The sequence below is a fragment of the Bufo gargarizans genome, chromosome 11 (assembly GCF_014858855.1).
Source record: "Bufo gargarizans isolate SCDJY-AF-19 chromosome 11, ASM1485885v1, whole genome shotgun sequence".
Classification (NCBI taxonomy): Eukaryota; Metazoa; Chordata; class Amphibia; order Anura; family Bufonidae; genus Bufo; species Bufo gargarizans.
Genome location: NC_058090.1, coordinates 83315653 through 83342110, shown reverse-complemented (window position 1 = coordinate 83342110; position 26458 = coordinate 83315653). Strand labels below are relative to the sequence as shown.

General features: G+C 51.9%; 2 protein-coding genes across 3 annotated transcripts; one reads left to right on the top strand and one right to left on the bottom strand.

Annotated features, from left to right (window-relative positions):
* Positions 1-87: 87 nt before the first annotated feature.
* On the bottom strand, positions 88-14858 carry RNF115 (ring finger protein 115). The gene is made up of 9 exons (XM_044271689.1): positions 14672-14858; positions 9040-9098; positions 7370-7427; positions 7029-7237; positions 6746-6817; positions 1543-1615; positions 1313-1406; positions 1122-1237; positions 88-670 (listed from the first exon to the last, which is right to left on the bottom strand). Exons 1-9 carry the CDS (start codon positions 14750-14752, stop codon positions 539-541), a joined length of 894 nt encoding a protein of 297 aa, XP_044127624.1. The 5' UTR covers positions 14753-14858; the 3' UTR covers positions 88-538.
* Positions 12482-26458, top strand: POLR3C (RNA polymerase III subunit C). 2 transcript variants are annotated; one of them, XM_044271688.1, is made up of 15 exons: positions 12482-12534; positions 16018-16186; positions 16349-16604; positions 16778-16969; positions 17041-17123; positions 17193-17297; positions 17373-17465; positions 17742-17822; positions 17914-17965; positions 18102-18162; positions 18260-18410; positions 25084-25185; positions 25399-25448; positions 25571-25720; positions 25804-26458. In XM_044271688.1, the coding sequence occupies exons 2-15, from the start codon at positions 16040-16042 to the stop codon at positions 25886-25888; spliced, it is 1608 nt and encodes a 535-aa protein (XP_044127623.1). In that variant the 5' UTR covers positions 12482-12534; positions 16018-16039; the 3' UTR covers positions 25889-26458. The 2 variants fall into 2 exon arrangements, with proteins under 2 accessions (XP_044127623.1, XP_044127622.1); XM_044271687.1 differs by lacking the exon at positions 12482-12534 and adding an exon at positions 14918-15052.

Below are 26458 nucleotides of genomic sequence, written 5' to 3'. Positions count from 1 at the left end.
CGGTGACATCACTGAGAATGACACCTATCCATCACTAGAGATCAGCGGCGCTCCTCTGAAGGACCAGGTCGGACACGGCGCCTCTTGTCAGGTATATGAACAAATTTATCTTAAATTTACAAATATTTAACGTTATAGATTTTTCTGCATCATTTAATTATCCTCCACGTCTGATCCGGGGACAGTCTGTGGGGAGGGGATTATGTGCAAAAGAGAAAAAAAAAAAAATATAAGGCCCAGGACCCGCCCCCTTAGCGCGGCGAGATGTTAGGCAGTGGGGGAGGGGATAAGGTCCAAATTGTCCAGTTTATAGTCAAAGCAATAGGATGTCCGTACATCCGCTATCTCCAGACACTAAGCGGACTATGTGATCATGTGACCTTGTCCAACCAATGGCCTCGGGGTGAGGAGGAAATGTAAAAGGTTTTTTTTTTGGTTTGGATACGGTGGGCACCGACTGCCGCTGCCAGTTCTGGAATCTGGTTGGCGATGAAGTCTCTCACACAATGTACACGCTGCTGCAGAACCTCGGGCCCCTTTAGAAGGTCCATCTGTCGTGCGCTTGGCTTTCGCCGCTGTAGCTGTTACTAGCGGAGGCCTCGGAGCCGGGCGATTGTCGCGTTGAGTCCTCGCCGTTTAAACTCTTTCGGCAAACTGGGCAAGTATCATGCTGGGAAGAGACAAGAAAAGTGAGCGCCCCCAAGTGGCATTTCAACCCCAGACCCTCTGCGGACAGCTACAGACATGTCGTCACCCAGATGCGCTAGACTCCTAATACAGCAGGGATGTTTAACCTGCGGCCCTCCAGCTTTTGCAAAACTACAACTCCCAGCATGCTCGGACAGCCTACAGCAGGGCATGGTGGGAGTTGTAGTTTCACAACAGCTGGAGGGCCGCAGGTTGAGCATCCCTGTAATACAGCATATAAATGTCTCAGCAGTGCCATCTGGTGGTCATAATGATTACTGCCTTCCCACCCAAGTACACTGCTGTGTGTAACCTTCTACACGACCACCAGATGGCGCTGCTGCACTATATCTGAAAAATGATACCACATCATAGCAACCCCCCGAAGCTGGGGGCCACACACATGTGGAAAAGGGGGTGCGGGGTATAATTACCATCTCGAGCCAAGGCACAATACAGTCTCCATGGAAGAAGTGATTGCAGGGCAGCTGCCGGACCTGTTCCGATACAGTGTAGTCATCCTTACACACCGGGCACTCCAGACCCATATCTGCCAGAGACAAAATGGGCCACCATCAGCTTCAGGGTGAGGGGCACGCTTAACCCCTTGCAGTCTGGTACTCACCCACTTGCTCCTGAGTTACTGTGACGGTCGGCAGGGAGGAGATCTTCTCTTTGTCAGCCGGAGGTGGGCCCGTGTTTTCCAGTTGGCCCAAAAGCTGTGGGAGAAATAGAAGTTACATCCTCCGGAGCGGCGCTCGCTGCTTCACCAGCCCCTTCTATTATAGACATAGCTGTCCTATTCGGTATGCCCCACCCACCCTGTATACAGTGCCAGGGTAACCCTGCCCTTACCTGAGTGACGATTGAGTCCAGGCCACTCTGCCCCCAGGCGTAGTCACCAGGATTTGAATGAAGCATCCCACTCCTTTAAGGAAAAGCAAAGCTTATGAGATCCTGACAGCAGGAACAGTTCTTGAACTGAGCCCCAGAGGGCAGCAGAGAGACATTCAAGAAATTTGACCTATCAAACCAACCACAAGGGGGCAGCAGAGAGCCATTCAGGAAATGTGACCTATCAAACCAGCCACAGGGGGCAGCAGAGAGCCATTCAGGAAATGTGACCTATCAAACCAACCACAAGGGGGCAGCAGAGAGCCATTCAGGAAATGTGACCTAGCAAACCAGCCACAAGGGGGCAGCAGAGAGCCATTCAGGAAATGTGACCTAGCAAACCAGCCACAAGGGGGCAGCAGAGAGACATTCAGGAATTGTGACCTAGCAAACCAGCCACAAGGGGCAGCAGAGAGCCATTCAGGAAATGTGACCTAGCAAACCAGCCACAAGGGGGCAGCAGAGAGACATTCAGGTAACGTAACCCGTCATAAACCAGCCACAGAGGGGCAGCAGAGAGACATTCAGGAAATGTGACCCGTCTGTATTTGATTGCTCTGGCCTTGAAGGTGCCGCATGTTCGGTGGTGTGGCTGCTGTACAAGACTGAGCTGACTGGGTCATGTTTGGTGAGAGCACGGACCTTGCTCTGGAGGTAAGTTGCCTAAGGGGTGCTCTGGGGTTGTGAGATGGCAGGACGGTATATTTCGCCTGTGGCGCTGGGGATTTCCTGCAGTCTGTCAGGTATTGTCTGAACCTGTGTGATACTGCTGGCTACATCCACACCTTCCGGTTTTTGGAAGCAGTTTTTGAAGCCGAAATCAGGAGTGGATCATAAAGGGAGAGTAAGCGTAAAGGACACCTGGTTCTGGCTTCAAAAAAGCTGAAGGTGTGGCCATTAGCCTTACTGAAATACTGCGTCTGAACCTGTGGAACACTGTAGCAACACTGCAGCTGTGCATCGCCGCTGTACTGGTATACTATGAAGCCTGATCTACCATGTGATCCTCACAAAGTGTGAATGCAGGCCGTCCAGCAATCAGAAGGAAGAAGGGGTGGCCACTGTGTTACCAGAGGCAGGTGTGATGGACCAGTAGAAGGCTTTACTGCACAGCTGACGCCGATGTCCAGTGGGGTTAATGTCGAGGCGCTGCCATCAGACACTGGAGACATGCTGCGCATGTGCCAGTTTCCCTGTCCATCCGCAGTGTAATGGAATGGTGGACAGACAGCGCTGCGCAGCAATAGTGTAATCAGGTATTTTGTATTATTCAGGCTTTGGACTCTGCGTAGGACTATGTGTCGGGGGTCAGCAATTCCCAACTTAGGCTACAATCACACACCCGTATTGTGGCCCACAAACAGCAGGTCCGCAATCTACGTGAATATGTGACTTCCGTATGATGGAATGGGTCCGCAAGATATGGAGCTGAGGCACGGAGCAAAAGATAGGTGCCCGAGCATTGCTTACCGCTATTTGTGGTCCGCAGCACGGACGGCTTACGTTTGTGTGAATGAGCCCTTGGGTGAAGCTGTTGTACTCCGATCCTCAGGCCAGGATCATGGGGAGATTTCAAGTCCGTTAAACTTGTTTAAAGGGTAACTGGCATATTTTTTTATTAGAGCTCGGCATGTATACCTGAGCTAGTCGGTGATGATTGTCAAAAGATCTGCAATTACCTTATAATGTCCCCTGTCCCTCTCCACTGCTCCCTTAAAAGACCGTTGCTAGGGCTTGTCTGTCTTCCCTTTAGTATAAGCAGAAGACAGAGGGGCGGTCCTTCACACTGCATGCCTGCATTAGGCTTCAGAGTGAGGAGGCGTGTCTCAGTAATACAATCTGATTGGCTGGCAGGGAGCTACTGGCTACAGCAAGTTTGTCTGTGACCTGAGGGGAAATCTCAAGGAACACAGAGGTAAGGGAAGAAACCAAAGAGTGCTTTATGCAGAATGCTGCTGCGGCAGTGACATAGGCTAACAATTTAATTTTTTTTTAATGAAAATATGACAGTTATCCTTTAAGCACGGGCAGCGGTGGTCAGGACGGGCAGCGGTGGTCAGGACGGGCAGCGGTAATGAGGGGTATAGATCAGGCGCACGCTCTGTTTGGCGATGATATTGTAGTTTGTCGGAAATAACCCTAACCCTCCCTCCTATGGAAATCTGCCAGAGATCTCACAAATCAGATTTCCTTCCTGTAGAGGACACCCTCGCTCTCTAGTAAAGGGGTAATCCAGTTATATATAATGGTGACCTATCCTCATTAGGGTTGTTTTGGGTATCGAATTTTCAATACTTTTGTCCGGTATCGACCTCGATACCAGGATTTGACATATTTCGATACTAGGATGCGCTACTGCACAGCCCAGTATCACCGAGCATGCGCCATGTCCCCTCAGCAGCACGGGGGAGACGTCACTCTCTCCCTCCCCCTGTGCGCCAATGAGGAGAGAGAGAGGGGCGGAGGAGGGGAGGGCGCACTGCGCCACCAATGACCGTTAACGTTTAATACAAATACAGGCGGCTGGGTGCAGAACAACATAGCCGTCACCCAGCCTCTATGACCGGAAGCTGTGACCAGCGGCATTTAACCCCATAGAGGCTGGGTGACAGCTATGCGATTCTGCTGCCGGCACCCAGCCTCCTGTTTTAAAAGTTAATTATCATTGGTGGCGCAGTGCGCCCCCTCCCCCTCAGTATTAAAATAATTGGTGGCAGTGGCCACAGAGTCCTCTCCCCTCCTCATTGTTGTCAGGCCCCAGTCACACGTCCACAATTTCGTTAGGCATTTTGCGGAACGGAATTGCGGACCCATTCATTTCTATGGGAAAGCACGATGTGCTGCCCGGATCCAGAATTAAGGATCCGCACTTCCGGGTCCGCAATTCCGATCCCGAAAAAAAATAGAGCATGTCCGCAATCGCAGACAAAAAAAAGGCATTTTCTATTAAGTGCCGGCGATGTGCGTTCTGCAAAATGGGGAATGCACTTCGCCGATATCTGTGTTTTGCGGATCCGCAAAAAACACACATGGACATGTGAATGGAGCCTCAGTGGCAGCTTCTGATCAGAGCCCCAGCAGTGTAATCCTGGGGCTCCGATCGGTTACCATGGCAGCCAGGACGCTACTGAAGCCGTCCATGGTCAGCTCCCTGCTGCCGTGTGCACTATGCCCAGGGCAGCAGGGTATAAATCACCCCCTTTCCCAATTTTACATATAGAATATATAAACATATCACATATCGCCACATCCGAAAAGTCCAAACTATTAAAATATAAAAAAAAACTCCTATGTGGTGAACGCCAAAACGGGGAAAAAAAAAAAAGGTGAATCGTGCCGTTTTTGTAGCCTTGTCCTCCCCAAAAAGTAATAGGATAGGACTATTCTGTAATGGGCCAGATGTTCCATAAAATGCGGAACGCATGCAGCTTTCTTTATAGTTTTTATTTTTTTCGCGTGGTATCGAATGGTGATGAGTATCAATACTTTTTTATGGTATCGAAACAACCCTAAAAATTTCTCCGAATAGGTCATCATTATCACATGAGCAGGGGTCCGACTCCTGGCACCCCCGCCGCTCAGCCGTTTCAGGGAAATGCCGTGCTCACTGGAACCCTGGTGAGCACAGCGCCGTATATTACATAGTGGTTGTGATTGGTATTGCAGCTCAGACCCATTCACTGCTATGGGGCGGAGCTGCAACTAGGACCTGTGACCGATGTACGAGGATAGGTCATCAGTATTAGCTACAGGATAACCCCCCCTTCAGTACTAAGCGGTGGTAGTGAGTATGAGGAGCGAGGATTATGTTGACCTGAATATCATTGCAGTGTGGACCCCATTAATTGGTTGATTTGGAGGGGGGGACACGCTCCAGAACGTCTCCCCTACATCTGCTGGCTCCAAGAGATAAAAGGGACTTTCATTTCCAAAATCCATTTCCTATTGTCTACAAGGTCGGTTTAGACATTTTCAGATGTGGGAGTCTGGTTGTGTTGGGGTCACTATGTCCACAGCTTCTGTGTGGTGGTCACTGGAGATCATCATCAAGTATATCAGAGCAGCTCCAGGAGCAGACAGCAGAGGGAGCAGCAGAGCACAGTAATGTAATTCTATAGTCAGGATATGTGCAGCTCCAGGAGCAGACAGCAGAGGGAGCAGCAGAGCACAGTAATGTAATTCTATAGTCAGGATATGTGCAGCTCCAGGAGCAGACAGCAGAGGGAGCAGCAGAGCACAGTAATTCTGTAGTCAGGATATGTGCAGCTCCAGGAGCAGACAGCAGAGGGAGCAGCAGAGCACAGTAATTCTGTAGCCAGGATATGTGCAGCTCCAGGAGCAGACAGCAGGGGGCAGCAGAGCACAGTAATGTAATTCTATAGTCTGGATATGTGCAGCTCCAGAAGCAGACAGCAGGGGGCAGCAGAGCACAGTAATTCTGTAGCCAGGATATGTGCAGCTCCAGGAGCAGACAGCAGAGCACAGTAATTCTATAGTCAGGATATGTGCAGCTCCAGGAGCAGACAGCAGGGGAGCAGCAGAGCACAGTAATTCTATAGTCAGGATATGTGCAGCTCCAGAAGCAGACAGCAGGGGGCAGCAGAGCACAGTAATTCTGTAGCCAGGATATGTGCAGCTCCAGGAGCAGACAGCAGGGGGCAGCAGAGCACAGTAATTCTGTAGCCAGGATATGTGCAGCTCCAGGAGCAGACAGCAGAGGGAGCAGCAGAGCACAGTAATTCTGTAGCCAGGATATGTGCAGCTCCAGGAGCAGACAGCAGGGGGCAGCAGAGCACAGTAATCTGTAGTCAGGATATGTGCAGTTCCAGGAGCAGACAGCAGGGGGAGCAGCAGGATAGGTTTTGGCTCTGCAGTGTTATACGTTGTTGGGGGGCTATCATATTACAGATATGAGGGTGTGTAATGTAATCTGCGGCTCGCCCCGCACACCAGCTGTGACTGCTGCCATTGATGAGTGCCCCCTGCAGGAAAATAATTACACTACCCAATGCCATCTGCCACATTCTAACTACTACCCTCACTGTACACTCCACAGGCTGCTCCCATTTGATCCACTGTGCTCCCTCTGGGGACTTAGGATTGACTGCTCCTCCACGCTTTACACTACAGCTGTGCTCCCCTAGGTCCCAGCTATGACACCTACCATGAGAAGGGGTGGGGTGACCCCGGTAAGGGAGGGTTTGCAAGGACCCCGGCGAAGATCTGCTGGATGATCCTGTGAAAGAATGAAAGAGATATTAGCAGACGGAGGTGAAGTCAGAGGATAGGAGTGGTAGTCTAGTCATCCGCCTCTCACGCCCATCTTCTTGATTTACGGTGGATTTCCCCTTTAAGAAAACAACCAGTTTGACACTCAACCCCCACCAATCACAAAGGATCATGGGAGGAGGGGACCCCCTAGGCCACGCCCACTGCGCAGCACTTACCCTTCGATGGCTGGTGAGCGGTCGGGCCGGGAGCTGACACGGGACCTGTAGCGGGTGGTGGGCTGTCTCGGGGGGCGGCGGGTCACCCTAATGTCTGGATGCCCCTGGTGGCGGCGCTCGGAATCGCGGTTGTCTTGGTCCAAAGAGCTGGCGCTCAGGAAATGGCGGAAATCGGGGAAAAACATGGTATGGTCTAAGTGGTCCCAGAGCTGGGGGGAAAATAAAAAAAATCTGTTAAAGGGCCAGTAGCTGCCCAGGAAAACAGGATTAGTCCTCCCCCCTGCAGGAGGGACCCCGGGCCCCAGAGCCTGTTCTCCAGGGGCCCCAGAGAGGGCACTCACCTCTGCAAAATGCGGCGTCCCATTGTCGTCTAGAGCGTTGCCTCCGCCGTCCAGAAAACTGAGACACAAACAAGGGAGAGGATGAGGACTCTGACCGGGGCAAAGGTCACACCGCAACGGCTGCCCCAGCACGGCGCCACCCCCTGCTGGCAGCACATCACTGGTTAACCTCAGAAACCGTGTACTGATCCTGCACCAAGTCACAGCTCACCGCTGCCCCCCACTGTCCACACACAGGGGGCTCAGCCCTCACCGCTGTCCACACACAGGGGGCTCAGCCCTCACCGCTGTCCACACACAGGGGGCTCAGCCCTCACCGCTGTCCACACACAGGGGGCTCAGCCCTCACCGCTGTCCACACACAGGGGGCTCAGCCCTCACCGCTGTCCACACACAGGGGGCTCAGCCCTCACCGCTGCCCACACACAGGGGTCTCGGGGCTCAGCCCTCACCGCTGCCCCCCACACAGGGGGCTCAGCCCTCACCGCTGCCCCCACACAGGGGGCTCAGCCCTCACCGCTGTCCACACACAGGGGGCTCAGCCCTCACCGCTGTCCACACACAGGGGGCTCAGCCCTCACCGCTGCCCACACACAGGGGGCTCAGCCCTCACCGCTGCCACACACAGGGGGCTCAGCCCTCACCGCTGCCCACACACAGGGGGCTCAGCCCTCACCGCTGCCCACACACAGGGGGCTCAGCCCTCACCGCTGCCCACACACAGGGGGCTCAGCCCTCACCGCTGCCCACACACAGGGGGCTCAGCCCTCACCGCTGCCCACACACAGGGGGCTCAGCCCTCACCGCTGCCCACACACAGGGGGCTCAGCCCTCACCGCTGCCCACACACAGGGGGCTCAGCCCTCACCGCTGCCCACACACAGGGGGCTCAGCCCTCACCGCTGCCCACACACAGGGGGCTCAGCCCTCACCGCTGCCCACACACAGGGGGCTCAGCCCTCACCGCTGCCCCCCCCCCCCCCACTGTCCACACACAGGGGGCTCAGCGCTCAGCACTGCCCCCCCCCCCCCCCACTGTCCACACACAGGGGGCTCAGCGCTCACCGCTGCCCCCCACTGTCCACACACAGGAGGCTCAGCTCTCACCGCTGCCCCCCCCCACCCCCTACTGTCCACACACAGGAGGCTCAGCTCTCACCGCTGCCCCCCCCCCACTGTCCACACACAGGAGGCTCAGCTCTCACCGCTGCCCCCCACTGTCCACACACAGGAGGCTCAGCCCTCACCGCTGCCCCCCCCACTGTCCACACACAGGAGGCTCAGCTCTCACCGCTGCCCCCCCACTGTCCACACACAGGAGGCTCAGCTCTCACCGCTGCCCCCCCCCACTGTCCACATACAACTGTCTGCCTGCAGATCTGTGAATGCTGCTTTGGTTGGAACTAGAGTAGAAGACCAGATGGGTTTTGAGGTTACAGTTTGGACAATACTGATCTCAGAAATTATTTCACTACCATGTGCCCTTAAAGGGACCACAAATCAGACTACTCCTATCACATACAAAGCTGCATCCAGAATTCTACAGTCCCTTGTAATGAGCTTCAGTTAGGATAACCGCTATTCCTGTGACCATGCTCTACGCTCTAGTCACACCCAAAGCTACTCAGAAGGCCTCTATTGTCAGCCATTACTTGCAGACTGCCACCTACCTGGAGTCTTCCGTCACCTCTTCTATAAACCCAGAGTCACATCTGGGGCAGATATACTCCTGAAAGACAAGAAGGATGATGAGAGTGATGGTAGGAGGCTGCTGACCACATCCTGTCTTCTACTCCAGGAACCACTAAAGCTGCATGCACAGTTCTGTTGCTACCACGTGCAATTGTGAATGCAGCTCTCAGTGGAACTGTAGCATGAGGGTGGTGAATGCAGCTTTGGATGTGCTTGGAGTGAGCTGTGAATGCAGATACGATTGCAAATGGGGTGTAAAAAAGGTGAATGCAGCTCTGGTTGTAAGTGGAGTATAAGGGTGGTCAATGCAGCTCTGGGCTTAATTGGAGTATGAGTGCAGTGAAAAGAGCCGCATGTGTGACTGGAATAGGACAACGGCGAGTGCAGCTCCGGGTGTGACGTGATGTAGTGCAGGATCGGTGATTATGTGGATTATCTCTGGATACCACCAGAGCTGCAGGACCAGTTTCAGAGGCGATTGTTTCCAGGATGTGACAGTCAGGAGCCCGGGAAAGCTGGGTGACAACCCTGTGGGGTCCATTAACACCTCGCACGCCGGCGGTCACCCAGGTAAGTCATGTGACCGGCCTGAGGGGGAGGGGCACGCTGCCAGGTGTACAGCGGCTGCTGCCGGGGCCCGAGATCTGACACCGGGATCTCATCTGTCAGAGGGCAGCCGAGCGAGACCAGCGCCAGTACCACCGGCGGGCGCCAGACCCTCCCCCCCCCCCACTGCTATGCTAATGAGGAGCTGCAGGAGGGCCACATGGGCTGTCACTCAGCTTTCCCAGATACAGATAGCGCTCGCCGCCTGGTGCCAGGGTCTGAGGTTTGTCATTGACACTTGTCAGCAGGATATGTAACGGCTGCGGCACCGCCACGTGACGGCACTATATCTGCCGCCTGCCCAGATAACACCAACGGCCGCTCAGGTATGTAAGTGGAAGCTGTGACACAGGGGCAACCCCGGGGGGTGAGGACGGCGCTATAGTGTATGGCGGTATTACACGGACACCATACAGCGCTATTATGTGTGCAGCGTATGGCGGTATTACACGGACACCATACAGCGCTATTATGTGTGCAGCGTATGGCGGTATTACACGGACACCATACAGCGCTATTATGTGTGCAGCGTATGGCGGTATTACACGGACACCATACAGCGCTATTATGTGTGCAGCGTATGGCGGTATTACACAGACACCATACAGCGCTATTATGTGTGCAGCGTATGGCGGTATTACACGGACACCATACAGCGCTATTATGTGTGCAGCGTATGGCGGTATTACACGGACACCATACAGCGCTATTATGTGTGCAGCGTATGGCGGTATTACACGGACACCATACAGCGCTATTATGTGTGCAGCGTATGGCGGTATTACACGGACACCATACAGCGCTATTATGTGTGCAGCGTATGGCGGTATTACACGGACACCATACAGCGCTATTATGTGTGCAGCGTATGGCGGTATTACACGGACACCATACAGCGCTATTATGTGTGCAGCGTATGGCGGTATTACACGGACACCATACAGCGCTATTATGTGTGCAGCGTATGGCGGTATTACACGGACACCATACAGCGCTATTATGTGTGCAGCGTATGGCGGTATTACACGGACACCATACAGCGCTATTATGTGTGCAGCGTATGGCGGTATTACACGGACACCATACAGCGCTATTATGTGTGCAGCGTATGGCGGTATTACACGGACACCATACAGCGCTATTATGTGTGCAGCGTATGGCGGTATTACACGGACACCATACAGCGCTATTATGTGTGCAGCGTATGGCGGTATTACACGGACACCATACAGCGCTATTATGTGTGCAGCGTATGGCGGTATTACACGGACACCATACAGCGCTATTATGTGTGCAGCGTATGGCGGTATTACACGGACACCATACAGCGCTATTATGTGTGCAGCGTATGGCGGTATTACACGGACACCATACAGCGCTATTATGTGTGCAGCGTATGGCGGTATTACACGGACACCATACAGCGCTATTATGTGTGCAGCGTATGGCGGTATTACACGGACACCATACAGCGCTATTATGTGTGCAGCGTATGGCGGTATTACACGGACACCATACAGCGCTATTATGTGTGCAGCGTATGGCGGTATTACACGGACACCATACAGCGCTATTATGTGTGCAGCGTATGGCGGTATTACACGGACACCATACAGCGCTATTATGTGTGCAGCGTATGGCGGTATTACACGGACACCATACAGCGCTATTATGTGTGCAGCGTATGGCGGTATTACACGGACACCATACAGCGCTATTATGTGTGCAGCGTATGGCGGTATTACACGGACACCATACAGCGCTATTATGTGTGCAGCGTATGGCGGTATTACACGGACACCATACAGCGCTATTATGTGTGCAGTGTATGGCGGTATTACGGACACCATACAGCGCTATTATGTGTGCAGTGTATGGCGGTATTACGGACACCATACAGCGCTATCATGTGTGCAGCGTATGGCGGTATTACGGACACCATACAGCGCTATTATGTGTGCAGTGTATGGCGGTATTACACAGACACCATACAGCGCTATTATGTGTGCAGTGTATGGCGGTATTACGGACACCATACAGCGCTATTATGTGTGCAGTGTATGGCGGTATTACGGACACCATACAGCGCTATTATGTGTGCAGTGTATGGCGGTATTACACAGACACCATACAGCGCTATTATGTGTGCAGTGTATGGCGGTATTACGGACACCATACAGCGCTATTATGTGTGCAGTGTATGGCGGTATTACACAGACACCATACAGCGCTATTATGTGTGCAGCGTATGGCGGTATTACACAAACACCATACAGCGCTATTATGTGTGCAGCGTATGGCGGTATTACGGACACCATACAGCGCTATATGAGGCGCGGTGTACCTGCTGACTGAACAGTACGTAGTGTCGGGTTTTCTGCGGAGTCACCTTGAAACCTGGCCAAACGCTGAGAGTTTTGTGTCATGTGGGTGAGGAGAGGCAGCAACGCAGGGCGGTCAGTACCAACCGCCACTCACCATCTACCGTAACCCTGCAGGTTGGAGGCCTTTATGCAGGACCGATGGGATCGGGCTTAAAGGGAAAGTAGAAGCAGCCCAATAGGTGACATGGCGCCATCCACACAGGAAACACTTCTGCCCCCTGCAGTACCACTGGCGGCACAGCACCCCCGCACCAGATGAGACAAGATCTACTGCAGCCCCTGTCGCTTTAAGAACGCTCCTACAGCTCTGCTACACGGGGACTGGCGGCTCATTTATAATGTTCTGGGATTATCTGCTGTATAAGATGCCAGGGCGGGGGGCAGCGGGCACTCAGCTGGGCAGGACAAGAGCGGCAGTCATGGCGGCCATGTTGGTCAGGACCCTGCTTCCCCAGACTATGGGAAGCTGGGTGATAACAGCAGGTACCCGTTAGGGGGGCCCACAGGGGGCGTGCCGCTCTGCTGCCCCCTCATCCTGTCACACAGGGAAACAGCCTCCGCAATCAGAAAGTGAAAGCTACGCCTCCCCCGCCTCGGTGACACAGCAGAGCTGGGGCAGCGTCACCAGAACCCCCCCTGCAGACAAGAGGCCCCTCCCCCAATGATGACACCGTCCCATCAACAGCCAGGCACATGATGGCCGCTCAGGAGCCTGGGAAAGAAGGGGGACAGTCCGCAGGTCCAGGCTCCTGTCACTACAACACCCAGCATTCTGATAGACCCGGAGCTTGAATTTCCATTTCCAAGATCTCTGCTTGCTGTGAGCGAATGGGGTCAAACACTTCTAAGGCTCCATTCACATCCGTTCCGCAATTTGCGGGTCCGCAACACATCCCGGACGTGTGAATGGAGCCTAAAGCTGAGGGTCTGTTACAATGTATAAGTCCAGAGCAGTAATCACGGCTCTCTAGCTATAGCTAAACTACAGTTCCCAACGTGCCGACCATGCTGGGAGTTGTAGTTAAGATCAGCAGTGATCCCGCAGGTGTAGCCGCCATATTTATACCCCCAAATATACCTGAGCAGATGGAGTGTAATACAGTGCAGCACAGGGGGGCCCGTCCCAGTCAGGGGCCACGTTCATGGAGATCTGAGGGGCCCCCAGCAGCTATCGTACCGGGGGACATCTGAGGGCCCCCCAGCAGCTATCGTACCGGGGGACATCTGAGGGCCCCCCAGCAGCTATCGTACCGGGGGACATCTGAGGGGCCCCCAGCAGCTATCGTACCGGGGGACATCTGAGGGGCCCCCAGCAGCTATCGTACCGGGGGACATCTGAGGGGCCCCCAGCAGCTATCGTACCGGGGGACATCTGAGGGGCCCCCAGCAGCTATCGTACCGGGGGACATCTGAGGGGCCCCCAGCAGCTATCGTACCGGGGGACATCTGAGGGGCCCCCAGCAGCTATCGTACCGGGGGACATCTGAGGGGCCCCCAGCAGCTATCGTACCGGGGGACATCTGAGGGGCCCCCAGCAGCTATCGTACCGGGGGACATCTGAGGGGCCCCCAGCAGCTATCGTACCGGGGGACATCTGAGGGGCCCCAGCAGCTATCGTACCGGGGGACATCTGAGGGGCCCCCAGCAGCTATCGTACCGGGGGACATCTGAGGGGCCCCCAGCAGCTATCGTACCGGGGGACATCTGAGGGGCCCCCAGCAGCTATCGTACCGGGGGACATCTGAGGGGCCCCCAGCAGCTATCGTACCGGGGGACATCTGAGGGGCCCCCAGCAGCTATCGTACCGGGGGACATCTGAGGGCCAGGAAGGGGGGGGGGGCAGCTGAGGGGCCCCCAGCACCTATCGTACCAGGAAGGGGGGGGGGGCAGCTGAGGGGCCCCAAGCACCTATCGTACCAGGAAGGGGGGCAGCTGAGGGGCCCCCAAGCACCTATCGTACCAGGAAGGGGGGCAGCTGAGGGGCCCCCAAGCACCTATCGAACCAGGAAGGGGGGCAGCTGAGGGGCCCCCAAGCACCTATCGTACCAGGAAGGGGGGCAGCTGAGGGGCCCCCAGCACCTATCGTACCAGGAAGGGGGGCAGCTGAGGGGCCCCCAGCACCTATCGTACCAGGAAGGGGGGCAGCTGAGGGGCCCCCAGCACCTATCGTACCGAGGGGACATCTGAGGGGCCCCAAGCACCTATGGTACCGAGGGGACATCTGAGGGGCCCCAAGCACCTATCGTACCAGGAAGGGGGGCAGCCGAGGGGCCCCCAGCACCTATCGTACCGAGGGGACATCTGAGGGGCCCCAAGCACCTATCGTACCGAGGGGACATCTGAGGGGCCCCAAGCACCTATCGTACAGGGGGGGGGCAGCTGAGGGGCCCCCAGCACCTATCGTACCGGGGGGGGGGGCAGCTGAGGGGCCCCCAGCACCTATCGTACCGGGGGGGGGGGGCAGCTGAGGGGCCCCCAGCACCCTATCAGTCCAGGGGCCATACACGGAGGACATCCACACCTGCCCGTTACATGCCGGCCTCTCCCGGTCCCTGACCCTCCCCCTCCGCCCTGTCAGGCTCCCCCGTCATCCCCCTCCCCCGGGCAGACCGGCACTCACCGGCAGCTTGGGGCTGACCTCCCCCTTGCAGTGATGGCAGAAGAAACGATGCTGAGACACCGCCGCCGCCGCCTCCGCCATTTTCCTCTTTCCTCCTCCGGCCGCCGCTGCTGCTCCTCCACTCGTCACGTCAGTCCTCCCAGCAGCAGTGAGGGTGCTCACAGAGTGCCGCCCCCTTCCAGAGCCGCTCTATCCACCAGCGACCAGTGAGAGGCGCTCTGGTTTTCCCCTTTAGTCCTCCACAACCAACAAAAGAAGTACAGAGAGTACGGCGCCCGGGACTGCTCAATCCCAGTCACTACACACAAGTGTGTCAACAAACTTTATTAACAACTAATGTGGACAGTGGACACACATGACTTTCTGACGTAGAGTCGACAGGTACGAGGGTGAGAGGGTCGGGGCTGTGGGGGAACTACAAGTCTCAGCATGATGATGATGATATACGACTCCTATTATAGAGGGTCGGGGCTGTGGGGGAACTACAAGTCTCAGCATGATGATGATATACTACTCCTATTATAGAGGGTCGGGGCTGTGGGGGAACTACAAGTCTCAGCATGATGATGATATACTACTCCTATTATAGAGGGTCGGGGCTGTGGGGGAACTACAAGTCTCAGCATGATGATGATATACTACTATTATAGAGGGTCGGGGCTGTGGGGGAACTACAAGTCTCAGCATGATGATGATATACTACTCCTATTATAGAGGGTCGGGGCTGTGGGGGAACTACAAGTCTCAGCATGATGATGATATACTACTCCTATTATAGAGGGTCGGGGCTGTGGGGGAACTACAAGTCTCAGCATGATGATGATATACTACTCCTATTATAGAGGGTCGGGGCTGTGGGGGAACTACAAGTCTCAGCATGATGATGATATACTACTATTATAGAGGGTCGGGGCTGTGGTGGAACTACAAGTCTCAGCATGATGATGATATACTACTCCTATTATAGAGGGTCGGGGCTGTGGGGGAACTACAAGTCTCAGCATGATGATGATATACTACTCCTATTATAAAGGGTCGGGGCTGTGGGGGAACTACAAGTCTCAGCATGATGATGATATACTACTATTATAGAGGGTCGGGGCTGTGGTGGAACTACAAGTCTCAGCATGATGATATACTACTCCTATTATAGCTGTTAGGGCATAACATTGGAGTAGTGACACACAAGGCTCATCATGGGCTAACATACTGGGAGTTGTAGTCCTAACATCTCCATCTTGGGTGTTCGATCACTGTGGTACTACAAAAACCAGCATGCTCTGCGAGAGCAGCTGCCAGGTTTATACATTGCGGACTACAACTCCCAATGTGCTGTTCTGTCGCAGGTTGGACTGCGGAGGAGGCGCCATGACGGCGATGGAGATGTGGCTGAGCGCGCTGCTCCTGCAGGAGCACTACGGCGAGATCGTGGAGCGCGTGGGCGCCTTCCTGATCCGCAACGGCGCCCAGCCGCTCAGGGTGATCGTCAGCGAGACCGGGACCCCCACCGACCAGGTAAGGGGGCCGCCATCAATTCCTCGCCATCTTCAAGATCTCTGTTTGCTGGAAGCATTCAGAGACTGAAAACCCCCCTGGTGACCTAGTGCATCAGAGGGTTTGTTACAGTGTGATCCATTGGAACAGACCCCCAGCTGTGAGATGTCCGCCCTCTTGCAGGTGAAGAAGGCGCTGTGCGTCCTCCTGCAGCACGGCCTGGCCACGTACCAGATGCACCGCCGCGGCTTTGTGGAGTACTCCGCCCGCTGTGACCGCTGCCTGCGCATCCTGCGCTTCCCCCGCTACATCTTCACGGCCAAGACGCTGTACGGGGACGCGGGCGAGCTGATCGTGGAGGAGCTGCTGCTGAACGGGAAGATGACGCTGACTGCCGGCGTGAAGAAAGTCGCCAACCGCATGACCGAGACCATGGAAGGCAAGTGATCATCAATCTGCATGGGAGCCCCCTAGTGGTGCCAATCACTAACTGCATACTGTCAAGAGCTCTGCTTGCTGTCAGAGGAGGAATACCGTCCTGGCCTAATGCCCCTCACAGCTGAGGCTCTGGTACAGTTGCACGCCATGCTAACAGGTGGTGTCTTCCTGCAGACGGGAAGAGCATAGAGTACAGCGAGGTGCTGGCGACTTTCACCCAGTTGGCAGACACTCACTTTGTCCAGCGGTGCCCGGGTGTGTCCGATACTGGGGACGCGCCCAAGGCAGAGGGACGTCGGCCCCCAGCCCCCACACTGGTCACCAACGAGAAGGAGATGTACTGCGTCCCTAAAGTCACCCTGATCGGTAAGGAAATTCAAAGCCCGGGTTATATCGGGGCGAGGGGTGGCCGCTCACTGTGTCTTGTGTCTCCACAGGGAGGGGGAAGCGGCGCCGTTCTTCCGATGACGATGAAGGCGCCACTGAGAGCAAGAGGCCGAAGAGAGACACCGGTGCAGAGGTGAGTACCGACCAGCGGGGGGCGCTGGGCATCGACTTCAGGTCATGTGACCGGCTCCTCCTTCCCCAGGGCGGTCAGGACGACGGGATCTACTGGCAGATCAACATGGATCGCTTCCACCAGCACTTCCGGGACCAGGCCATCATCAGCGCCGTGTCCAATAAGATGGACCAGGTAGGAGGCGAGCCGCCCCAGAACCTCTCGCCAGGGGGCGCAGCTCCTGATCCGAGCCTCTGTTTTGGATTGCAGACCAGCAGTGAGATCGTCCGCACCATGCTGAGAATGAGCGAGATCACCACCTCCTCCAACGCCGCCTTCACTCAGCCGCTCTCCTCCAACGAGGTAGACCCCCCCCCCATCTTGGTATTTGCCCAGTTCTCGAAGAATTGTGAAAACATGGCTGCCTTCTGCCAAAGACAGTGCCACCCCTGCCCTCAAGTTTTGTCTGGTATTGCAGCTCAGCGCCCTTCCCTCCAGTGTACCACACACGTGGCGCTGTTTCTAGCAGAGAGCAGCCATCTTTTTCTCATCCTAGATAATGAGAACTCAAGTCCTATTTAAAGGGCTGAGGTGGTCTTCCCCTTTAAGAACTTACTTTATTTTTTTTCTGATTTTTAGATTTTCCGAGCTTTGCCCGCAGGGTACAACATTTCCAAGCAGGTGTTGGACCAGTACCTAACGCTGCTGGCGGACGACCCGGTAATGACTCCGCCCAGTCCCACTCGTAGCGCACGTTTTCCGGTTGCACGCCCCCGCTCCCTATAACTCTGCTCTCTCTTGCTGATTGCAGTTGGAGTTTGTCGGACGGTCGGGAGACAGCGGCGGCGGGATGTTCGTCATCAGTATCCTTCTGTGATGGGGGAGGATGTTACATATTTGTTTTCTCTCTGTTAATCCGGCGATGCCCCCCCCCCCCTCGTTCCGGATTAAAGGGATTGTACTTCCAGTTCTGTCTCGTTGGTTTCTTGACTCCCTAAGATCTGCACAAAGCCGTCACCTCGCTGGCCACCTCCAACCTGGAGTCTATAGTCCAAGAGAGGTGAGAAACTGGCAGAGGAAATGTTAGGTTTTTTAAAAAAAAAAATTAATTTCTCTGTTTTTGACTTTTCTTTTTGTTCCTTTTGTTTTTCCGTCAGGTTCGGCTCTCGCTGCGCCCGGATCTTCCGACTCCTCCTGCGAAAGAAACACCTGGAGCAGAAACAAGTGGAGGATTTTGCAATGATCCCAGCGAAGGAGGCGAAAGACATGTTATACCGCATGTTATCAGTCAACCTAGTCAACCTGCAGGTCAGTGACGCCTCCTCGTCTACAGGGGGCAGTATTACAGCAGTTATATTCTTGTACATAGGAGCAGTATTATAGTAGTTATATTCTTGTACATAGGAGCAGTATTATAGTAGTTATATTCTTGTACATAGGAGCAGTATTATAGTAGGTATATTCTTGTACATAGGAGCAGTATTATAGTAGTTATAGTCTTGTACATAGGAGGCAGTATTATAGTAGTTATATTCTTGTACATAGGAGGCAGTATTATAGTAGTTATATTCCTGTACATAGGAGGCAGTATTATAGTAGTTATATTCCTGTACATAGGAGGCAGTATTATAGTAGTTATATTCTTGTACATAGGAGCAGTATTATAGCAGTTATATTCTTGTACATAGGAGGCAGTATTATAGCAGTTATATTCTTGTACATAGGAGGCAGTATTATAGTAGTTATATTCTTGTACATAGGTGGCAGTATTATAGTAATTATATTCTTGTACATAGGAGGCAGTATTATAGTAGTTATATTCTTGTATATAGGAGCAGTATTATAGTAGTTATATTCTTGTACATAGGAGCAGTATTATAGCAGTTATATTCTTGTACATAGGAGGCAGTATTATAGTAGTTATATTCTTGTACATAGGAGCAGTATTATAGTAGTTATATTCCTGTACATAGGAGCAGTATTATAGTAGTTATATTCTTGTACATAGGAGCAGTATTATAGTAGTTATATTCTTGTACATAGGAGCAGTATTATAGTAGTTATATTCTTGTACATAGGAGCAGTATTATAGTAGTTATATTCCTGTACATAGGAGCAGTATTATAGTAGTTATATCCCTGTACATAGGAGCAGTATTATAGTAGTTATATTCTTGTACATAGGAGGCAGTATTATAGTAGTTATATTCTTGTACATAGGAGCATTATTATAGTAGTTATATTCTTGTACATAGTAGGCAGTATTATAGTAGTTATATTCTTGTACATAGGAGCAGTATTATAGTAGTTATATTCTTGTACATAGGAGCAGGATTATAGTAGTTATATTCCTGTACATAGGAGCAGTATTATAGCAGTTATATTCTTGTACATAGGAGCAGTATTATAGTAGTTATATTCTTGTACATAGGAGCATTATTATAGTAGTTATATTCCTGTACATAGGAGCAGTATTATAGTAGTTATATTCTTGTACATAGGAGGCAGTATTATAGTAGTTATATTCTTGTACATAGGAGCAGTATTATAGTAGTTATATTCTTGTACATAGGAGCATTATTATAGTAGTTATATTCCTGTACATAGGAGCAGTATTATAGTAGTTATATTCTTGTACATAGGAGCATTATTATAGTAGTTATATTCTTATACATAGGAGCAGTATTATAGTAGTTATATTCTTGTACATAGGAGCAGTATTATAGTAGTTATATTCTTGTACATAGGAGCAGTATTATAGTAGTTATATTCTTGTAAATAGGAGCAGTATTATCAGTATTATAGTAGTTATATTCTTGTACATAGGAGCAGTATTATAGTAGTTATAGTCTTGTACATAGGAGCAGTATTATAGTAGTTATATTCCTGTACATAGGAGGTAGTATTATAGTAGTTATATTCTTGTACATAGGAGCAGTATTATAGTAGTTATATTCTTGTACATAGGAGCAGTATTATAGTAGTTATATTCTTGTACATAGGAGCAGTATTATAGTAGTTATATTCTTGTACATAGGAGGCAGTATTATAGTAGTTATATTCTTGTACATAGGAGCAGTATTATAGTAGTTATATTCTTGTACATAGGAGGCAGTATTATAGTAGTTATATTCTTGTACATAGGAGCAGTAGCCCAATATTGCGCCCCTCCCCCCCAACCTGTGGCCACGCCCCTTTTTACAGATAATGTAGTATATGTCACCTGCAGTCCTATGTAACACCACATATAACACAGTGATAACTCTCTGAGTACAGATAATGCAGTAGATGGATGGGAGGCCCCAGATTTCAGAACACGTACAGTGTGGCCTGAAGTCTGGGGCCAGGCTGTGGCAGGGTGGGCCAAATCCTATATCCCTCCTTCCAACACTACAGAACATCCAGGGTAATACAGCGCCCCATACCTCTTGCATCCAGGGTAATACAGCGCCTCATGCCTCTTACATCCAGGGTACTACAGAGCCCCATACCTCTTACATCCAGGGTAATACAGCGCCCCATACCTCTTACATTCAGGGTAATACAGCGCCTCATACCTCTTACATCCAGGGTAATACAGCGCCCCATACCTCTTACATTCAGGGTAATACAGCGCCTCATGCCTCTTGCATCCAAGGTAATACAGCGCCCCATACCTATTACATTCAGGGTAATACAGCGCCTCATACCTCTTACATCCAGGGTAATACAGCGCCCCATACCTCTTACATCCAGGGTAATACAGCGCCCCATACCTCTTACATCCAGGGTAATACAGCGCCTCATGCCTCTTGCATCCAAGGTAATACAGCGCCCCATACCTCTTACATTCAGGGTAATACAGCGCCCCATACCTATTACATTCAGGGTAATACAGCGCCTCATACCTCTTACATCCAGGGTAATACAGCGCCCCATACCTCTTGCATCCAGGTAATACAGCGCCTCATGCCTCTTACATCCAGGTAATACAGAGCCCCATACCTCTTACATCCAGGGTAATACAGCGCCCCATACCTCTTACATTCAGGGTAATACAGCGCCTCATACCTCTTACATCCAGGGTAATACAGCGCCCCATACCTCTTACATTCAGGGTATACAGCGCCTCATGCCTCTTGCATCCAAGGGTAATACAGCGCCCCATACCTATTACATTCAGGGTAATACAGCGCCTCATAGCCTCTTAGCATCCAGGTATACAGCGCACCCATACCTATTACATTCCAGGGTAATACAGCGCCTCCATACCTCTTACATCCAGGGGTAATACAGCGCCCCATACCTCTTACATCCAGGGTAATACAGCGCCCCATACCTCTTACATTCAGGGTAATACAGCGCCTCATAGCCTCTTAGCATTCAAGGGTAATACAGCGCCCCATACCTCTTACATTCCAGGGTAATACAGCGCCCCATACCTCTTACATCAGGGTAATACAGCGCCTCATACCTCTTACATCCAGGGTAATACAGCGCCCCATACCTCTTACATCCAGGGTAATACAGCGCCCCATACCTCTTACATCCAGGGTAATACAGCGCCCCATACCTCTTACATCCAGGGTAATACAGCGCCCCATACCTCTTACATCCAGGGTAATACAGCGCCCCATACCTCTTACATCCAGGATAATACAGCGCCCCATACCTCTTACATCCAGAGTAATACAGCGCCTCATACCTCTTACATCCAGGGTAATACAGCGCCCCATACCTCTTACATCCAGGGTAATACAGCGCCTCATACCTCTTACATCCAGAGTAATACAGCGCCTCATACCTCTTACCTCCAGGGTAATACAGCGCCCCATACCTCTTACATCCAGAGTAATACAGCGCCTCATACCTCTTACATCCAGGTAATACAGCGCCTCATACCTCTTACATCCAGGGTAATACAGCGCCCCATACCTCTTACATCCAGAGTAATACAGCGCCTCATACCTCTTACATCCAGGGTAATACAGGGCCCCATACCTCTTACATCCAGAGTAATACAGCGCCTCATACCTCTTACATCCAGGGTAATACAGCGCTCCATACCTCTTACATCCAGGGTAATACAGTGTTACATACCTCTTACATCCAGGGTAATACAGCGCCCCATACCTCTTACATCCAGGGTAATACAGCGCCCCATACCTCTTACATCCAGGGTAATACAGCGCCCCATACCTCGTACATCCAGGGTAATACAGGGCCCCATACCTCTTACATCCAGAGTAATACAGCGCCCCATACCTCTTACATCCAGGGTAATACAGCGACCCATACCTCGTACATCCAGGGTAATACAGGGCCCCATACCTCTTACATCCAGGGTAATACAGCGCCCCATACCTCGTACATCCAGGGTAATACAGGGCCCCATACCTCTTACATCCAGAGTAATACAGCGCCCCATACCTCTTACATCCAGGGTAATACAGCGCCCCATACCTCGTACATCCAGGGTAATACAGCGCCCCATACCTCTTACATCCAGGGTAATACAGCGCCCCATACCTCGTACATCCAGGGTAATACAGGGCCCCATACCTCTTACATCCAGAGTAATACAGCGCCCCATACCTCTTACATCCAGAGTAATACAGCGCCTCATACCTCTTACATCCAGGGTAATACAGCGACCCATACCTCTTACATCCAGGGTAATACAGCGCCCCATACCTCTTACATCCAGGGTAATGCAGCGCCCCATACCTCTTACATCCAGGGTAATACAGCGCCTCATACCTCTTACATCCAGAGTAATACAGCGCCTCATACCTCTTACATCCAGGCTAATACAGCGCCCCATACCTCTTACATCCAGGGTAATACAGCGCCCCATACCTCTTACATCCAGGGTAATACAGCGCCCCATACCTCTTACATCCAGGGTAATACAGCGCCCCATACCTCTTACATCCAGGGTAATACAGCGCCCCATACCTCTTACATCCAGGGTAATACAGCGCCCCATACCTCTTACATCCAGGGTAATACAGCGCCCCATACCTCTTACATCCAGGGTAATACAGCGCCCCATACCTCTTACATCCAGGGTAATACAGCGCCCCATACCTCTTACATCCAGGGTAATACAGCGCCCCATACCTCTTACATCCAGGGCTAATACAGCGCCCCATACCTCTTACATCCAGGGTAATACAGCGCCCCATACCTCTTACATCCAGGGTAATACAGCGCCCCATACCTCTTACATCCAGGGTAATACAGCGCCCCATACCTCTTACATCCAGGGTAATACAGGGCCCCATACCTCTTACATCCAGAGTAATACAGCGCCTCATACCTCTTACATCCAGGGTAATACAGCGCCCCATACCTCTTACATCCAGGGTAATACAGCGACCCATACCTCTTACATCCAGGGTAATACAGCGCCTCATACCTCTTTTTTTTAAGATCAGATAATATTTTATTGAGTTATGAAAAATAAACCATGACGTGTCCTGAGCTTCGTACAATGATATTGTTTTCATTACTCAGAGCGACTAAAACATCCACATATTTCTTTGTATACAAACCCCCCCCGAGTTGTGACATTCGTTATAAAATATAAACATTTGTCATATATCTAGGGACAAAGTCCCGACCACGAGACATATAATACAGATTCCGGGAAAGTATAGGCAGTTGCAGAGTAATATACCATTTATTAGAAGTAACGACCCCCCCCCTTATCTCGGACGAGAAGAATCGGATCTATATCCCACCTTCCATAGAAAGATCGGGGTTCTATAGACCCTCTGTATCATAAAAAGTTGGGATCATCTAGCAGCTTTCCTGAGGGACAGCGTTGGAGTCGGTGCAAGTGCGAATAAAGGACGCCAATCCGCCCATGTCTTTATCGCGTTGTAAGGTTTCATACCTGATTCTATTACGTGTATTTCCCCCCCCCCCCCCCCCACAGCAACAGACGAAATATCTGCTGTATCAGATGACTGTGGAGATGAGCGCTCATCCCCCTGTGCCCTCCGCCGCCCCCGCCACTTGTCACCCGGGCGATTGCTTTGCCTAATTGGCGGTGCGGCCCTGCTGGCCCCCCTGGAGTTTTGCGCCCCCCCACGCTACGCCACTGTCTTGTACATGATGATATTATATAATCAGGACACAAATATATATATTTTGAATTCTTTATTTATAAATAAGAAATGGGGGTGTCCGGGTACGGGGATATTTGGGGCTGGTGACGCTGCCCCCGATTCTGCAGTCTCCTCGTTTACTCCGGGTCCCAGTTTTCTCCTTGTTGACTCCTCCTTAGAAGCTGCAGGATCCTCCTCCGAAGCATCTCGTCCACGTCCATGTAGAGTCTTCTCACCTCCCTCTCCGGGCTCTGCGGCCTCTCACTACGGAGGGAATTCGCCCATTCATGAGTGGCAGTGTGCACTTTATATGCAGCGTTGCGTCTGGTTGGGAAACGATACGTAGAATGTCAGGACGGTTCATACATCGGGGGGGGGGGGCACATTTAGCACTCGCCCCCAGTCACCAGGGAGGGGACGACATGTATAACCGATCAGATGACCCTTGTTATAATTACCCATAAATTGGATTCCTGACTCTCCTATAAACCACTGCTCTGTTTTTCTTCACTCTGATTGGTTGGCCGGAAGTACCGGCCGATCTTCTTATATCAATGTCCTCTCCATCCCCTCGCACCTCGGGGGCGGGGCTAGGAGTTGTCTCCATCTCTCTCCTCCTTCTCTGTAAGTTGCTTGGTTCAGCAGGTGCCTTCTCCATACCTGTGTAGAGGTGACTGAACCTCCAATATATAGCGGGTGTGGCATGCAATCCGGTGACTTTATGATGTCATAAGCACCATAGCTACAGCTTAAAGGTACAGTAACCACCATAGTGACCTATATTGTCTTTGTGCTCGATGGATAGACCCTTAGGGACACTCGGTTGTTCTTTCTTTATTTTTTGGAATTTAATGTAATCTTGTAAATCTCATTCTCTCTTGTCTGTAGGAAATTCCTAAAACTCCTGATCACGCCCCATCCAGAACCTTCTACCTGTACACAGTGAATCCTCTTTCGGCCGCCCGGATGTTACTGCAGAGATGCTACAAGGTACATACAATAATTCTAATAAGGCCTTTTAAAAAAAATAAAAAATATTGTGGAAACAGGTGCAGTTCCACCTTTAGCCTGCAGGCGGTGATGGTATACAGTGCATCTCCTTTTCTATAGCACCACCTGCAGGTCAAGGCGAAGAACTGCTCCCAATTGTCGTATATTCATTAGGAGGCTACCAGTTTAGTTTCCACCATTTTTTACCCTCAGACAGTGGCTAATCTGATCGAGAGGCGACAGTTCGAAACCAAGGAAAACAAGTAAGTGTTGAGTAGAACAATAGGGCTGCAGCCACCGAATATACGTTTATTATTGCGCCCTCTACTGGGGAATATTTTGGGCTGCAACGTCACCACTGTCCTTCTCTTGCTGTAACCATCAGGAGGCTCCTGGAGAAATCCCAGAGGATTGAGGCAATCCTCACCTCCATGCAGGCCACCGGGGCTGAGGAGTCTCAGCTGCAGGAGATCGAGGAGATGATCACCGCCCCGGAGCGCCAGCAGCTCGAGAACCTGAAACGGAACGTGAACAAGTGAGTAGAGACTAAGCCGCCATATTTCATCTGTTACAGACCTGTTATAATTTTGACCTTACACTTTTCTCTTTGACCCGCAGACTGGATGCCAGCGAGATCCAGGTGGATGAAACCATATTCATTCTGGAGTCCTATGTGACCAGCACAAAGGCCACTGTCCCCTGACCCAAAGAACCTCTGTTCCCAGCTTGTACCCACTGTGTGCAGGTGGTGGTCTATCAGTTGGCGTCCCACCTGACAACAGGGCTATTCCACCACTCCCCTCCCCACCTTGTACACATTGTGACCCCCCCCACTTCAGTTGTGCTGGTCTAATAGTTGTGACCTCACCATACACGACGACAGGTTATACCGCCACTCCCCCACCCCCACCTTGTATATACTGTGTGCTACCCATCCCTCCGGTGCGGGTCTAATAGTTGATGTCATACATGGCAGTGGGTCATACCGCCACTCCCCTCCCCTCCCCCACCTTGTATGTGACCCGCCTACCCCTCCCTCCGATACTGGTCTAATAGTTGTGACGCCATCATACGTTAGGGACATCCTGGGGTTGGATGCGGCACATTGTGATGCTCTGCAGAAGTCCTTGAGATGTCACCTCCTTTGCCAGCGTGGTTATTTTTCTGCCTCCGCAGCCCAGATAAGGTGGCCCCCCGCACGCGGAGGCGTCCGGCCGCTGCGTCGCATTCACAATTTACAGATTTTGTGAAATAAATTCTTTCCTGGATGGTT

Bases quoted from the DNA above. Each gene is read 5' to 3' on its own strand.
- RNF115 (XM_044271689.1), bottom strand. From the start codon at position 14,752: ATGGCGGAGGCGGCGGCGGCGGTGTCTCAGCATCGTTTCTTCTGCCAT. The intron at 1,407-1,542 runs GTAAGGGCAGGG...TTTCTCCCACAG, and splicing joins TGGACTCAATCGTCACTCAG to CTTTTGGGCCAACTGGAAAA. The intron at 1,238-1,312 runs GTGAGTACCAGA...TGTCTCTGGCAG, and splicing joins AGTAACTCAGGAGCAAGTGG to ATATGGGTCTGGAGTGCCCG.
- POLR3C (XM_044271688.1), top strand. From the start codon at position 16,040: ATGACGGCGATGGAGATGTGGCTGAGCGCGCTGCTCCTGCAGGAGCAC. The intron at 17,466-17,741 runs GTAGACCCCCCC...TCTGATTTTTAG, and splicing joins AGCCGCTCTCCTCCAACGAG to ATTTTCCGAGCTTTGCCCGC. The intron at 25,449-25,570 runs GTAAGTGTTGAG...TGTAACCATCAG, and splicing joins TTCGAAACCAAGGAAAACAA to GAGGCTCCTGGAGAAATCCC.